The sequence below is a fragment of the Bubalus kerabau genome, chromosome 4, assembly GCF_029407905.1.
Source record: "Bubalus kerabau isolate K-KA32 ecotype Philippines breed swamp buffalo chromosome 4, PCC_UOA_SB_1v2, whole genome shotgun sequence".
NCBI lineage: Eukaryota > Metazoa > Chordata > Mammalia > Artiodactyla > Bovidae > Bubalus > Bubalus kerabau.
Window position 1 is genome coordinate 46470405 of NC_073627.1, and position 14149 is coordinate 46484553.

General features: G+C 37.5%; 1 protein-coding gene across 10 annotated transcripts in view; it reads left to right on the plus strand.

Moving 5' to 3' along the window:
* The window catches only part of RHOT1 (ras homolog family member T1), a 65421-nt gene that overhangs the window by 40739 nt on the left and 10533 nt on the right, over nt 1-14149 (plus strand). For 3 of the 10 annotated variants that reach the window (XR_008713193.1, XM_055577212.1, XM_055577215.1), the window contains exons 12-20: nt 1510-1594; nt 2181-2326; nt 3601-3701; nt 5333-5463; nt 6109-6192; nt 6444-6521; nt 7504-7623; nt 8818-9020; nt 11874-11996. Coding sequence is in view for 9 of the 10 variants with exons in the window: in XM_055577212.1 (XP_055433187.1) it covers nt 1510-1594; nt 2181-2326; nt 3601-3701; nt 5333-5463; nt 6109-6192; nt 6444-6521; nt 7504-7623; nt 8818-9020; nt 11874-11996 (1071 nt within the window). In the remaining variant the exon portion in view is untranslated. Of the gene's footprint in view, nt 1-1509; nt 1595-2180; nt 2327-3600; nt 3702-5332; nt 5464-6108; nt 6193-6443; nt 6522-7503; nt 7624-8817; nt 9021-10081; nt 10178-11873; nt 11997-14149 lie in introns of all 10 variants that reach the window. The other 7 variants (XM_055577213.1, XM_055577216.1, XM_055577214.1 and 4 more) reach the window with 7 other exon arrangements.

The window sequence follows — 14149 nt, forward strand, 5'->3', positions numbered from 1 at the left end:
GTGACTTCCCAGGATCAGACCTTTGAGCCTTTTGCCTTTTTTCTTCATTCTTTCAATAGCACATTATCTTCATGTTCTCCTTTTTTTTAAATTTTAGCATGGTACTGCTAGCTCTCCATGTAAGGGTTCAGAAAAACTGTCATTTTTTCCTTCCCCATCACCGAGGAAGCAAAATACTTTCTGGTTGGATTCCTGGCCCATTAATCAGTTCTAAGTTGAAACTTCCCTTGTCAAAGTTATTCAAACTTGGCTCAAGTAATTTCCCAGATTTTTCAATAAATAAGTATGGAATGAATGCATTTGTCCCAAGATCTTTTTATCAAGCTTTCTTTTCTGTGCCATTTATGTGGGTAGATAAATTCTACAGAACATAGAAAGTTGCTTATTGCTTTGTAAAGTATGACAGTAAGGAAACTCCATCTTTTATGGCTTTGTGACTTACACTAAAATCTCTTTTAATTTCTTTGTGCGCTCTACCTTTAATTTTTTGTAAAATAGCCGCTTTAGAGCCACGTCTTGAGTCTCCTTATTAAACTCTCTACTCCCATTCTTCATGTTGTGGCAAGAATTAATACTGATAGATACATAACACAGATTTTGCCACGTCACTTTGCCTTTAAGACAGGGTAAAGCCCAAGCTTCTTAACCAGGTATAGAAAGTCATTCCTGATCTGGTCTGCTCCGACTCACTCTCTGCCTTCACTCTAGAAGTAAATACTAAACTACTTCTAGTCTGCAAATCAGATATTATTTCCCAGCCTGGGCTTCTGCCCATGGTATTTTTACTCTTCCTTCTTCTCTCTCCAACCCAATTCATGTCTGTTATCCTTCAGGTCTCAGTTCAAGTACAGTGTCTCTCAGCAGTGCTGACACCTTCCCATCCCCAGACCAAGGTGTCTGCTGTCTCAGGAGCTCCCCAGCATCTGTAGTTTGCCCACTCGGCCGTTGCCTCTTTCTGCTGAGATAGTGAGGTTATCTACTTGTGTTCTGTCTCCAGCTTGAATGTGGTTCCCTAGCGGTAGAGAGCCTGTCGTGTTTTCATGCCCCCAGTATCTCAGTGCATTTGATAAATGTTTATGGATTCAAATTTAGGGTGGGTCAGAAATCACATCAGGCAGAAATAACATCTCTTCACATCATTTTTAACTCAATACAGTGTGGATACTGTATAAAGCTCATCATTTTGACTTACAATTGGTTTGTAGGAGAAACTACTAGAAACTAATTACAGTTTAATCAGTATTGTCTGTATGTTTTTTAATACAACCTGCCCTTCAGATAGTTAAGGAAATGTATATGTCACCTTGGAAGGAGCACTATTTTGGCTCTTCTGAGGATTGCCATAGCAATGCAGTGACTTCCCCTGGGAAAGTCTAAATGGCTGCAGCAAACATATTCTGTAAGTGCTTTCATCTTACAAAAAGAACTTGTTGCAATTTCATATTCATTTCTCAAATTAAATTTTAATATTTGATTAATGATTTATTTTACTTTTTTTTTCATCAACAGGCTAAAAATACCTCCTGATTGCACTACTGAATTAAATCATCACGCATATTTGTTTCTCCAAAGTACTTTTGATAAGCATGATTTGGTAAGCTTTCGGCTGCAGCTTTCTGTGATACGTGATAAATGTTTTTCTGTGAATAATGTAGCTCTATTCACTGAGCTATTGGATGCTCATGTCATGTGTGCTAAGTCGCTTCAGTCATGTGTGGCTTTTTGCGACCCCATGGACTCTAGCCCACTAGGCTTCTCTGTCCAAGGGGTTCTCTAGGCAAGAATACTGGAATGGGTTGTCATTTCCTTCTCCAGGGGATCTTCCTGACCCAGGGATCAAACTCATGTCTCTTATGCCTCCTGCATCGGCAGACATATTCTTTACCACTAGCCCCGCTCATGTCACATAGCCAAAAATTATTCAAAAGCTCTTAAAACTAGCAAAAATACTTTTTCTTATTTACTTTATTATTTTCTCAAGATGAAAAAGTCTAGTTTCTGATAGATTTTTGCATAGGTTTCCATACATACATGCAAGGAGTTTTCTTGATAAAATGTAAAATTTATTTTCATGGGTTAGTTTTTGGAAGCGTAGCTTTACAAGATTAGGAGGCTCTTGCGTTTGGGAATCATCCTCTTAGATATCTAAACATTATGTATACTTCCTTGTGTATCTTCAGGATAGAGACTGTGCTTTGTCACCTGATGAGCTTAAAGATTTGTTTAAAGTTTTCCCTTACATACCTTGGGGGCCAGATGTGAATAACACAGTTTGTACAAATGAAAAAGGATGGATAACCTACCAGGGATTCCTTTCCCAGTGGACGTGAGTATAGAGCTCACTTCTTTCCTCTAGAGTTACAGCTGCTTTGAAATTGTGGTACATTACATGCGTTATTTTGTGAATTTGTCAGATCTTATGAAATACTTCTATCTTAGCTGCCTGTGAGCAGAATTTATTAATATAGTGCCACTGCTATCGCTAAGATGAACTATAGATGTTTATAAATTTATCAGGAAGGGATGTGCTTGCTTTTGGATTATGTACAGGGAAACATTAATATCAAAATGGAACTAAACATTAATACTTTAAAAACAATTTTATTGGAGTATAGTTGATTTGCAATGTTGTGTTTTAATACTTTTTTGATTAAGGGAATAGGAATCATCACTTTTATTGATTGCACAATTCTTTTATTTTTGGAATATGTGTGTACTAAGTCACTTTAGTCATGTCCAACTCTTTGTGACCCTATGGATTGTAGCCTGCCAGGCTCCTCTGTTCATGGGATTCTCCAGGCAAGAATACTGGAGTGGGTTGCCATGCCTTCCTCTAGGGAATCTTCCTGACTCAGGGATCAAACCCGCGTCTCTTATATCTCCTGCGTTGGCATATGGATTCTTAACCATTAGCACCACCTGGGAAACCCATATTTTTTGGAATGTGGGGAGAGCATATTTTACTTGACGTGGAAGATGCTTTGAGGGATTGTTGTTTGCTTTGAATGTACTCTTAGGCTTAGTGAGGGTGTCTACAGTCTAGATACAGCAAAGTTGACCTATTGTCTAGGGCGATAGGAAAATCTTCTGCTTATACATAATGATTTAATACTTTAACCTTGGTGAGAATAACTTTCTCAACACCAGGATCTGTTCTTTTTTTTCATCTCATAAGAAAGGCCAACTAATTTCAAGTGCCTTTCAACCTTTTAGTTTTGCACCTATTGCAAGCCCTTTCAGAATTAAATCCTTAGCTAGCCAGTATTTGCAGTACAGTATGTAACTGGGGAAGCAGATAACATAAAATATCTGTGCTGTAGATCTTACCTAGAGTACCAAGGTTAAAGCTCATCCATGTGGCTTTGCTCTTTCCAGGCCGATGGAGTAGGTACAGGAGCCCCCTCCACCCCTGACATTGCATCTCCTCTTTCTTCTCTGCCCTAAGAATGCCACTGTAGGAAGGGCCATGTTTGGGCATGTGGGAAATTAAAGCAGTCTGACAAAAATTACCTGGGTCTGGTGTTAAATTATTTGAACTGTTGTGATTTTTTAAAATAGATATTCTTTTAGAAACTTCGCGTGTTTTCAACTTTTTCCTAGGCTCACGACCTATTTAGATGTACAGCGGTGCCTGGAGTATTTGGGTTATCTAGGCTATTCAATATTGACTGAACAAGAATCTCAGGCTTCAGCCATCACAGGTAAGTGTGTATACTCTTTAATTAGATACTTTTTTTCAAGATTCCAGTTTCATATGTAAAAAGAGTGAAAATAAATGCATCTTCATTAGTCTTCCTGTTTATACTCTTGTTTGCCCATAATTTGATAATCTTTTGAATTGAAATGCTCGATTTCTTATTTATCAAGAAAGAAAGAGTAAAGGTTTTACTTCTAGTCTATCCCTGAGGGTACTTCATGGATGAAAATTAGGGAAGGCTATAGACATTAATGCGAAGAGTTGACTCATTGGAAAAGACTCTGATGCTGGGAGGGATTGGGGGCAGGAGGAGAAGGGGACGACAGAGGATGAGATGGCTGGATGGCATCACTGACTCGATGGACGTGAGTCTTAGTGAACTCCAGGAGTTGGTGATAGACAGGGAGGCCTGGCATGCTGCAATTCATGGGGTCGCAAAGAGTCGGACACTACTGAGCGACTGATCTGATCTGATAGACATTAAAAGTATTTACTGTCCATCTTGTGTTTTAATTTTCTTTAAACATTAAAAACAATGGGTATAACACATGATCCTGATATTGAACTGATTGTACATCTCAGTTTTATAACCTTTTACCAATTAATAAATTTTTTACAGATCTCGTAATGTTAAACAGGCATTCTTGCCAAACAATGTGCTCCACTTAAAAAAATATATAGATGTAATATGAAATAATAAATTAGGGAACTGATCATTTCAAGAAGTTTTTATATCCTAATTGGTGGGAAAAAATAGGCACGTATCTTACAGGAAGCCCTGTTACAAGAAGACAGCCTATGAGAAATTGACAGAGCAAGTACCCTTTAAAATACTTAACCAGTTAGACAGTATTTACTTCAGCACCAAAGAATAAGGAATTAGCTAGCATGAGGTTCTTTCACTCAACAAAATATTGTGGACATATTTCTGTTACCGATGTGTATTTTATATACCTTTAATATTATATAATGTATAATCATGGATAGTCTATAATATACTTACTGAACTATTCCATAATTTTGTGTTTTTTATCATTTTCAGTTTTTTGCTACTATAAACAGTGTCTCTGGTGAGCTTTCTTGTAATCAGATCTTTGGGTGCAGCTTAAGGAGGTCTCTTTCCCTCGAGAAAGATGCCTGTGGCTCTGCTGATGCAGGGTTGTTTTCAGCACTGCCTCTTTCACAGATTTACCTTGGAAATCTAGAGTGCCTACCACCTTTCTGTTTATAGACCCGAGAGTAACGTTTTGAGGTGGCATCTTTCAGTTTATAATTTGTTACGACAGTAATAGAAAAAAAGATGGGATGTAGTGTATGCTACATTCATTGTAATTTTTGTTCATTTTGGGAATATTGTTTTCTTACATAAAGGTACTACTTATTTTATGATAAAATCAATATGTGGTTACTAGAAATTTACAACTGACTTTCAGAATCGCACCTTTTTTACTAAAGAGGCCCTTCTGTATTATCTTCTGTACTTCATTTTACATACAGGTTGGCTATCATACAGTTTGTTTATTGATCAAATGCTTCATAAAAATAATAAATATCAGTATCATATTTTGCAGAAGGCGAAGTGAAGCCTCAGTGAGTGTATGTGGTACATAATTAGCTTTTTATTTTCCTTTTTAGTAACAAGAGATAAAAAGATAGACCTTCAGAAAAAACAAACTCAAAGAAACGTATTCCGATGTAATGTAATTGGGATGAAAAACTGTGGGAAAAGTGGAGTTCTTCAGGCTCTTCTGGGAAGAAACTTAATGGTGAGAGCTCAGAAAGTTAGAACCTTACTCAGTAGGTTTTTATAGTCATGTGTTTACATAATTTTTTCATAACCATTAACCTTATTAGATGATATATAGGTATAATAGTAAAGTACAACTAAAATGTACCAGTAATCTCTTTGAACTAGCTTTATCTTTGCTTTATTGGTGTTAGCCATCATTTGGTGTTTGTTTTTTTTTTAACGTTTAGATGGAGATTAAATAAATACACATATGAAAGTATCAGACACAGGGCTTGGCATGAAGTAAATGTAGCACTCTACATTGCTGCTACCTGATTATGACTACTGCCTTGAGTAAAGAGGCTGACATATTTTCAGGTGAAATGGCAGGCCAAATCATAGTGTAATGAGAATTGCCAGCAGGTGGCTCAGTGAATGCGGTTTACTTCCTTGTCAGCTACTGCTTTCCCTTTCTGCAGAACAAATGCATCTCTTATTTTAGAGCCTAAGAACTAAGAAACAAAATCAATATGCTCTTTGTACTGATAAATAATATATAGCATAGGGAAGAATGTCCTTTTTTTGGTAACACACCCACACATATACACAAAGTACATGTGCTGATGAAAACTAGTTACTGTGATTTCTTACTGTAAATACTGAGATTTTTGGTTGTTTTCAGAGGCAGAAGAAAATTCGTGATGATCATAAATCGTACTATGCGATTAACACTGTCTATGTCTATGGACAAGAGAAATATTTGTTGGTAAGAAATTTTCTGGCATATAAAGATTATTAATTATTGGGTACATTTTTAAAATGACTCTTTGAGAACATAATTGGATTTAATTTAATGGCTTTTGTGTGATTTTATTTTTCTACCTGATTTAGTCATTAGATTTAATTTTAGTTCTCTTAAATGTGTGTGGTGATTACATGGTTGTAGATACAGGTAAAAATTTATCTATTTGTGTGCTTAATTGTATGTAATACCACCATGCTGCTGCTGCTGCTAAGTTGCTTCAGTCGTGTCCAACTCTGTGTGACCCCATAGACTGCGGCCCACCAGGCTCCCCCGTCCCTGGGATTCTCCAGGCAAGAACACTGGAGTGGGTTGCCATTTCCTTCTCTAATGCATGAAAGTGAAAAGTGAAAGTGAAGTCGCTCAGTCGTGTCCGACTCTTAGCGACCCCATGGACTGCAGCTTACCAGGCTCCTCCATCCATGGGATTTTCCAGGCAAGAGTACTGGAGTGGGGTGCCATTGCCTTCTCCAAATACCACCATAAAAAAGTAAAAAAAAAAAAAAAATTCAATCCACTTTGCTCTTTCTTTCATTTATATTTTTAAAAATTACATCCTTTACTATTGACTAGAAATGAGTTTGAAGGCTTTAGTGCAGGTGTGTGGTAGTTTATCTGTGGTCACTGATAACCTTAATGTACCATCCTTTGCTTTGTGTTTTTGGTTGGTGGGGAGGAAGAGTGGTGTGGTAGAAAGAAAAAACACTTGGGAATCGTGTGTATGTGCCCAGTCATGTCCAACTCTGCCACCCCATGGACTGTAGCCCATCAGGCTTCTCTGTCCATGGAATTTCCAGGCAAGAATACTGGAGTGGGTTATCATTTCCTTCTCCAGGGCATCTTCCCCACCCAGGGGTGAACCCAGGTCTCCTGCTTGGCAGGCTGATTCTTTACCACTGTGCCACCTGGGCTTCCCATTGGGAATCATCTGAATTCAAATTTTGGTTTGAATATCTTTGGCAGTTGACCTAATCTCTGTAACCTGTTTGTTATCTTTAGTAGGTAGAGAATGCGTGTAAAGGGCCTGCCCAGCATACTTTAGTCACTCACTAAATGTTAGTTTCTATAGAACCTTAATCACCATTTTTCATCTACAAAAATCAGAAAGCTACTTGTTTATCTCTGTGTCTTACTTCTAATGAGTCTGAGAAATTATGCTTAACTAGTGTTTTTAAATTAAGAAGTCAAGTTAAGCAAGTAATAAAACTTCATGACTTTAATTTTGCATCAGTGTTATGATACTTACGTTTCGCATTGTCTTTTTCTTTTTCCAAGTTGCATGATATCTCAGAATCGGAATTTTTGACTGAGGCTGAGATCCTTTGTGATGTTGTGTGCCTGGTATATGATGTCAGTAACCCTAAATCCTTTGAATACTGTGCCAGGATTTTTAAGGTTTGTTTCAATTTTGGCCTATAACTAAGTTTAACTTTGTAAGGAGTTTAATGGAATTGTAATGTGTTTTCTAACCAAGGAAATGCAAGAAAATTATCTGTGGAGCTTTTTAAAGATAGATACATCCTATCTGTAAAGGTTCTGGTTTCATTCTGAGGTGGTATTCCACGAGTGATTCTGATGTGCATCCCTGGTTAAGAACCTCTGCATTAGTGAAAGTTCTTAGAAATGCACATGGTTTACATATTGCCAATTATACCAAGAAGATTAATAGAGCAAGGAGAAAAACATGAGGCTTCAAAAGTTGTAAGTTACTCTGAGATTGTCAACAAGATTCAATAAGAGTAAAAAAACTATATGTACAAAGGAATTTCCTCTAGGATTGTTTTTAATAGCAAAAACCTGGAAATAATCCACATATCTAACAATACGAAGGTAGTTTACCAAACTGAGAGAAAATGATCCTGTGAAATTTATATAGTCATTAAAAATAATGGTTTTGAATTCTGAAAACATGGAAAATTCAGCATTTTTCGATAGTAATATCCAGCATGACTGCCACTATGTAAATATCTGTGTGTGTGTGTGTGAATGTATGTATGTGTATATATATATATATGCATGTGCTTAAGGACTAGAAACTGAAAGTGTTAATCGCTTAGTCGTGCCTCTTTGCGACCCCATGGACTGTAGCCCGCCAGGCTCCTCTATCCATGGAATTCTCCAGGCAAGAATACTGGAGTGGGTGCCCTTCTCCAGGGAATCTTCCCAGTCTAAGAATCGAACCCAGGTTTCCTGCATTGCAGGCAGATTCTTTACTGTCCTGAGCTACCAGGGAAGCCCTAAGGACTAGAGGTAATATAAAAAAATGAAAATAGTGTGTTTTAGGATAGAAGAATTTAGGTGGATTTCTTTCTATTTCAGAGTATTAGATCTTTAAAAAAATTTTTTTTTTAAATTATAGTGAATTTGAAGAATTGTTATAGGTTTGTATCATTATCTGCATTAGAAAAGTATCCTTGGTCTTATTATGTCACTGACCTAGACAACTGCCAGTCCTTGCCTCTTCATTTACTTTCTCCCCGAAACTGTTGATGATTTGCCTATCTAGATAAAAATTTCAGTCCCCGTTGAATGAAATTTAGTAATTTTTGAGCTTGTCATCAGATTTTGATTTCACTTTTTATTCTATAGCAACACTTTATGGACAGCAGAATACCTTGCTTAATCGTAGCTGCAAAGTCAGACCTGCATGAAGTTAAACAAGAGTATAGTATTTCACCTACTGATTTCTGCAGGAAACACAAAATGCCTCCACCACAAGCCTTCACTTGCAATACTGCTGATGCACCCAGTAAAGATATCTTTGTTAAACTGACAACGATGGCCATGTACCCGTAAGTACTTGCTCTGCCGTCATTTTCATGTTGCATGGTTCGTGGTAGCATTGCATGTCATTGTTAGCCATGAGGGTGGAATCTCTGTCACGTAGAAGTTGTTCAGCAACAGAGACTTTGTAATGAGAAGGGACAAGTTTGAGTAAATGCAAGTTTAGTTTGAATACCAGAATAAAATTGTATAAATATAATTATATAAAGTATATATAATCTGACAATATTTGAATATTTTTGAGCGGGCTGTAACTATCTTAATAGGATAGTACAGTAAAACTCAGCCCTTCACCCAGCATTAAAAAAATTAGTCTTGCTGCCATAAAGTGGGATTGACATCATGCTAATAAAGCATTTTCATATGAACAAAAATTTCATTTTTATATTTTTTTTCTGCTGATCAATTGACTTCGAGTATGTGAAGGATTCTAAAATCATTTATGAATCTTTGTTTAAATTATGGGTATGTTTGAATTCAGGATATAACATCTTTTTTTAGTGCTGTTAAAAGCAGTTGTAATTGGAATTCCCTCTATATAAATGTTTTACATGGAGTGTTATGAGCCACAAATTTTATGTACATTTATTATATATCTATACATGCATATGCACAAGCACGTAACTGTGGTCATCTTTGTAGTTTACTAACTGCCTAAAATTGCATGGCTCTTAATGGCATTCTCCTCAAGTACTGTGTTCGTATAAATTCTGTTCTGTGACAAGGTAGTTTTTCAGGCAGTGCGTTTCTCAGAACTTCATAGTTTATTTTATTTATTATTATGTTATTCTCCAAGTTATTTTTTTCTTATGAAAACTACAGTATAACAGAGTAATACTCAAAAACTGCTAGAAGCTGAGGTTTTTCAAAAAGGGTGTTAATTTGTACAGATTTTTCAAAGCAGAGTTAACTTTATTGCTATTCCATTAACTAATACTTTAAAAAAATGCAGCAAACCCTTGAAATTCTATTTGTATTGGAAGAGAAGTCATTCCTATTACTATTAGATAAGCAAAACCTTATTTCTGTTTTACCTTTGCTTTAAAACTCTCGTGTATGTTATCTACAGAGAGGATCATTACAAAGACAGACTCTACCGAGACATGGGCAACACTGATAGAATAGAGAATTTGAGAAAAATCTGGGTCTTTCTAAAAACTGCTTTGTAAGTTACTTTTTCTTTATGGCTTCCTTTGTAAGTTACTTTTTCCTTATGGCTTCTGTGGGATTTTGTTGACATTTTCTTGTAGATGACAAGATCTCTTTCACCATAATTAGTAATTATCCAGAAACGCACTGCTTGGTCAGTCTTACTGCCTAACTGTATATTATGGTGTCTTTTTTTTCACTATGTAAATGCACTATCTTAATCTTGTAAATAATTGCAACTGTGTTTTTAGATCTGCATATTTAAAATTTTACTGCAATATTTGTGAGTGTGTGTGTGTGTGTGTGTGTGCACGTGTGTATATGATAAATGTACATACATGGACACTTGTTTATATGGTTAATCCGAAACTACTTCTCATGAAGCATCTCCCTGTTGCTAAGCATACTTTGCATCCCCCCTTTTTGATGGGCGGAGCCTGTGTATGTTGAAGAGTCAGATTCAATTATAAAATAACAGATGGATTCCAGTATGACAGCTGGCAGTGACTTAGTACCAGTGCTATGTTCATCATCACAAGTCAAATTTTAAAATGGAGTATCTTGAGCCTATAAGAGTCTTTTGAAAAATTAATTCTTGTTTTTCTTCATGTTGAGAATTAGGCATTATTGGGATGCTGCTAATCTCCACAACCATGCCACGGTGTGCTGTGATCTCATCAGATTTCACAAGCTAAACCAAGTCAGTTTGGGCCAGTCCTTTGAGAAGGACTTCTCCTTTAGAGAAGCCTCTAAAAAATGTTCAGGTGTTACAGGAAAGGATGTAATTGATTCATCAGGTGGCGCTCTTCTGAGTGGGTTCTGCGCCAGTACCTCTTGAGGGGTGGTGTGATGGCCTTGTATGTCTGAGTGGCTCTGACCACTGAGCAGTCATTGGAGACCCCCTACTTTGGTTTTTAAAGTGGAGGTGAAATGGCTCCACGTGCCTGTACCAACTAGTGCAACTCACTCAACCAGAAAGGAGTCAGAAAGCCTCCCTAAATTTTGTATCTAAGATCAATTGGATCCATTGTTGATTTTTACACTCTTACCCAGAGTTTCACGTTATCATACTTAGCTGCTATGTTAGCAGATACTTAGCTGCTGGTAGCAGATGAAAATGAACCCCATATTTTGTGTTCAAGTAGAAATATATGAAGCACTTTGATTTCCTTGGGGAACCATGGTGCTTGATGGAAAGACGATGTTCGTATCTCCTCAGGTTGAATATACATACTCGTCTTTTGACTCTTGTATATTTGTCACTATTCTCCTTCCTGGTTTTCAGGCATGTGTGTATCCTGAGGGAGGAGGAGGGGGTGGTTATTTCAATGCTAGCCAACTCTGACCTTTCGGTGGATGCTGTGGCTTACTCAGTTTTTCTTTTATTGATTTAGATGAGGGTGCCATCTATTGCTGTGCATATTTATTCCACTAAAACCCTTGTACTAATAATTCAATCCCCCCTCCAAAAAAAAGCAAACGTGTTAGTGGATTTTCCTCAGATTTTCTATAGGGAGGGAGGAGGGAGCTATTGCTGTTGATTATATTTTTTTGTAAATGTGGAATCCTGCACAACTTTAGCATGCCCCACGCTGTCCTTTTCCTTAGTGTTGCTTATGCCTAAGTCTTTTTTTTTTAAAGTTGGCACGCTCTGACTTGCGCCGTGTTTGTAAGTAAGAACTCAACGCCTGTCCTTCTGTGTGTTTTCGCAGCCATGCCCGGTTACGCTGTATGTGCACCTGCAACAGGTGCACCTTTTGCATCTGTCAGAGCTTCCTCAACTCAGACTTGCTGCAATCTGTAAAGAACAAAATCTTCACTGCAGTTCTTAACAGGTTCTTACCTTTATTTACTGGGTACCAGGCATTCTGTTAAAATACAAGAGGAAAAAAGTGGATGACTATTTCTTACATAGATACTACCAAGACAACAAGCCAACGGATGCCCAACTAACTTCCACTAAAATTCTCACTGTGGTGACAATGTTTAGTTCTGGAATCATCCTCAATGTTTAAAAATTAATAGATATATTTAGGGGACTCTAAAGTAGGATTTTTGCCTTTTTAATTCAGAAAGTTAAAGTATTTTTTAAATTAGAGGATAAAAATGTGTAGGGAGATTGAAAATCTTGTGGCTGAGAGTTGCAGAAATAGATTAGGACTTTAGTAAGGAAAAGAGACATTGATCCCAAATGTTATAATGTGTTCAGCTTGCATTCAAATAGTGCAACTTATAAAACCATACGAATGTGAACAGTGTCTTGGGTTTGAAAAACTTTTCTGTTGTTTAAATTATTTATAGTTTTTTTTTTTTTTTTTTTACTTTTTAAGTATCTTGGATATTTATTTGAAAAGAAGACAATAGCCAACTTTAAGGATTCAAAGGAATATTGAAAAGGAAAAAGATCTATAGTACTAGTTTTTGAGGTCTTTATAACGGAACCCAACACATGAAGTTTGCTTAGAACATAATATGCTTTTAAAAAAGAGCAACAACAACAAAATAGGTTGTATACAGTCCCTCAAAGCAGTAAACTTGGAAGTTATGTTCTTATTCCGGTCATGCTGCCTTTGTTCAAATTGATTTTACATTTTGTGAGCATTTAAGAGCCTAATTTGGAGAAGGCAATGGCACCCCACTCCAGTACTCTTGCCTGGAAAATCCCATGGATGGAGGAGCCTAGTAGGCTGCAGTCCATGGAGTCCCTAAGACTTGGACATGACTGAGCGACTTCACTTTCACTTTTCACTTTCATGCATTGGAGAAGGAAACGGCAACCCACTCCAGTGTTCTTGCCTGGAGAATCCCAGGGACGGGGGAGCCTGGTGGGCTGCTGTCTATGGGGTCGCACAGAGTTGGACACGACTGAAGTGACTTAGCAGCAGCAAGAGCCTAATTAATGTAATACTAATTTGTATCTAATGTCAAATTTTTATGTGTCCATGGATGAATTAGGTTTTTGAAATCATCTTAATGTCATTGGGAGCAGGGCTTGATTAAGACAGATGATCAAGCTAAGTAGATTTTGGTTCATAAGATTCATAAGAAATGAATCTTATTTGGGTTACTGTTGGACTCCCGCTGAGGGCCGGAACTGTACCAAATGAGTAGGCTGGTTTGTGTTCACCAGCAGTGTAGACATGACTACTGAACAATGAGGCTGTATTTTATATGAATCAGAAACGGACTCTGCAGGCATCCTATAAGAGTTTTTGAGAACTATCAGCTCTGGAATAAGAATGCAGCTGTCTCAGGTGATTGCTTCGAAGGGATCACCACTCGCATTTGGTGGTAAAGTTCTGCCTCTTGTCTTTTGAATGGCACCGTATAAAGAGTAACACAGATTCTCTCATGATGGCTATCTGAGAAAATGCAAGGCTAGTTCAAACCAAACAACATTCAGGAGCTGTGGAGTCAAAAATGGTAGAGTTGGAGGAGATTCTGGGATTCATCTGGCCTAACCTCCCCTTAGACTGACTTCCTGAGAGCCTTCTTGAGAGAGTATTGTTTATCTGCTGATGGCTTTCCTCATTGGAGAAGGTTTTTGGTTTTGCCTTTTTTTTTTTTTGACTAAAATGATTGCCCTTTAACTTTCTCTCCTTTAGTTTTAGTTCTGCCCTTTAGAACAACATACGACTATTCTACTCCCTCTTCAACATAGCAATCCTTCAGACATTTGAAGACGGCCATCATGTCTCCCCTAATTTTCTCTTCTCCAGGTAGAACATCCCCATTTCTTTCAGCTGTTTCTTAACTTAGTCGGTTTAGTGACCTCATCATTTCTCGTTTCCCTCATCTGAAAGCCCCTTAGGTGTTCAGAGTACCTCTTAACAAGTGCCCCTGAGAATGGAGAATGGTGCTTCAAGTGTAACCTGACTTTCCATAACGGTGGGCAGTCATATTCCACAGTTAGGACAGCACCTGTCTACTGCATGAACTCACTGTGTAGAAGCCCCAACCCGCTGTGGATGTGTATTAATCTTGGGGT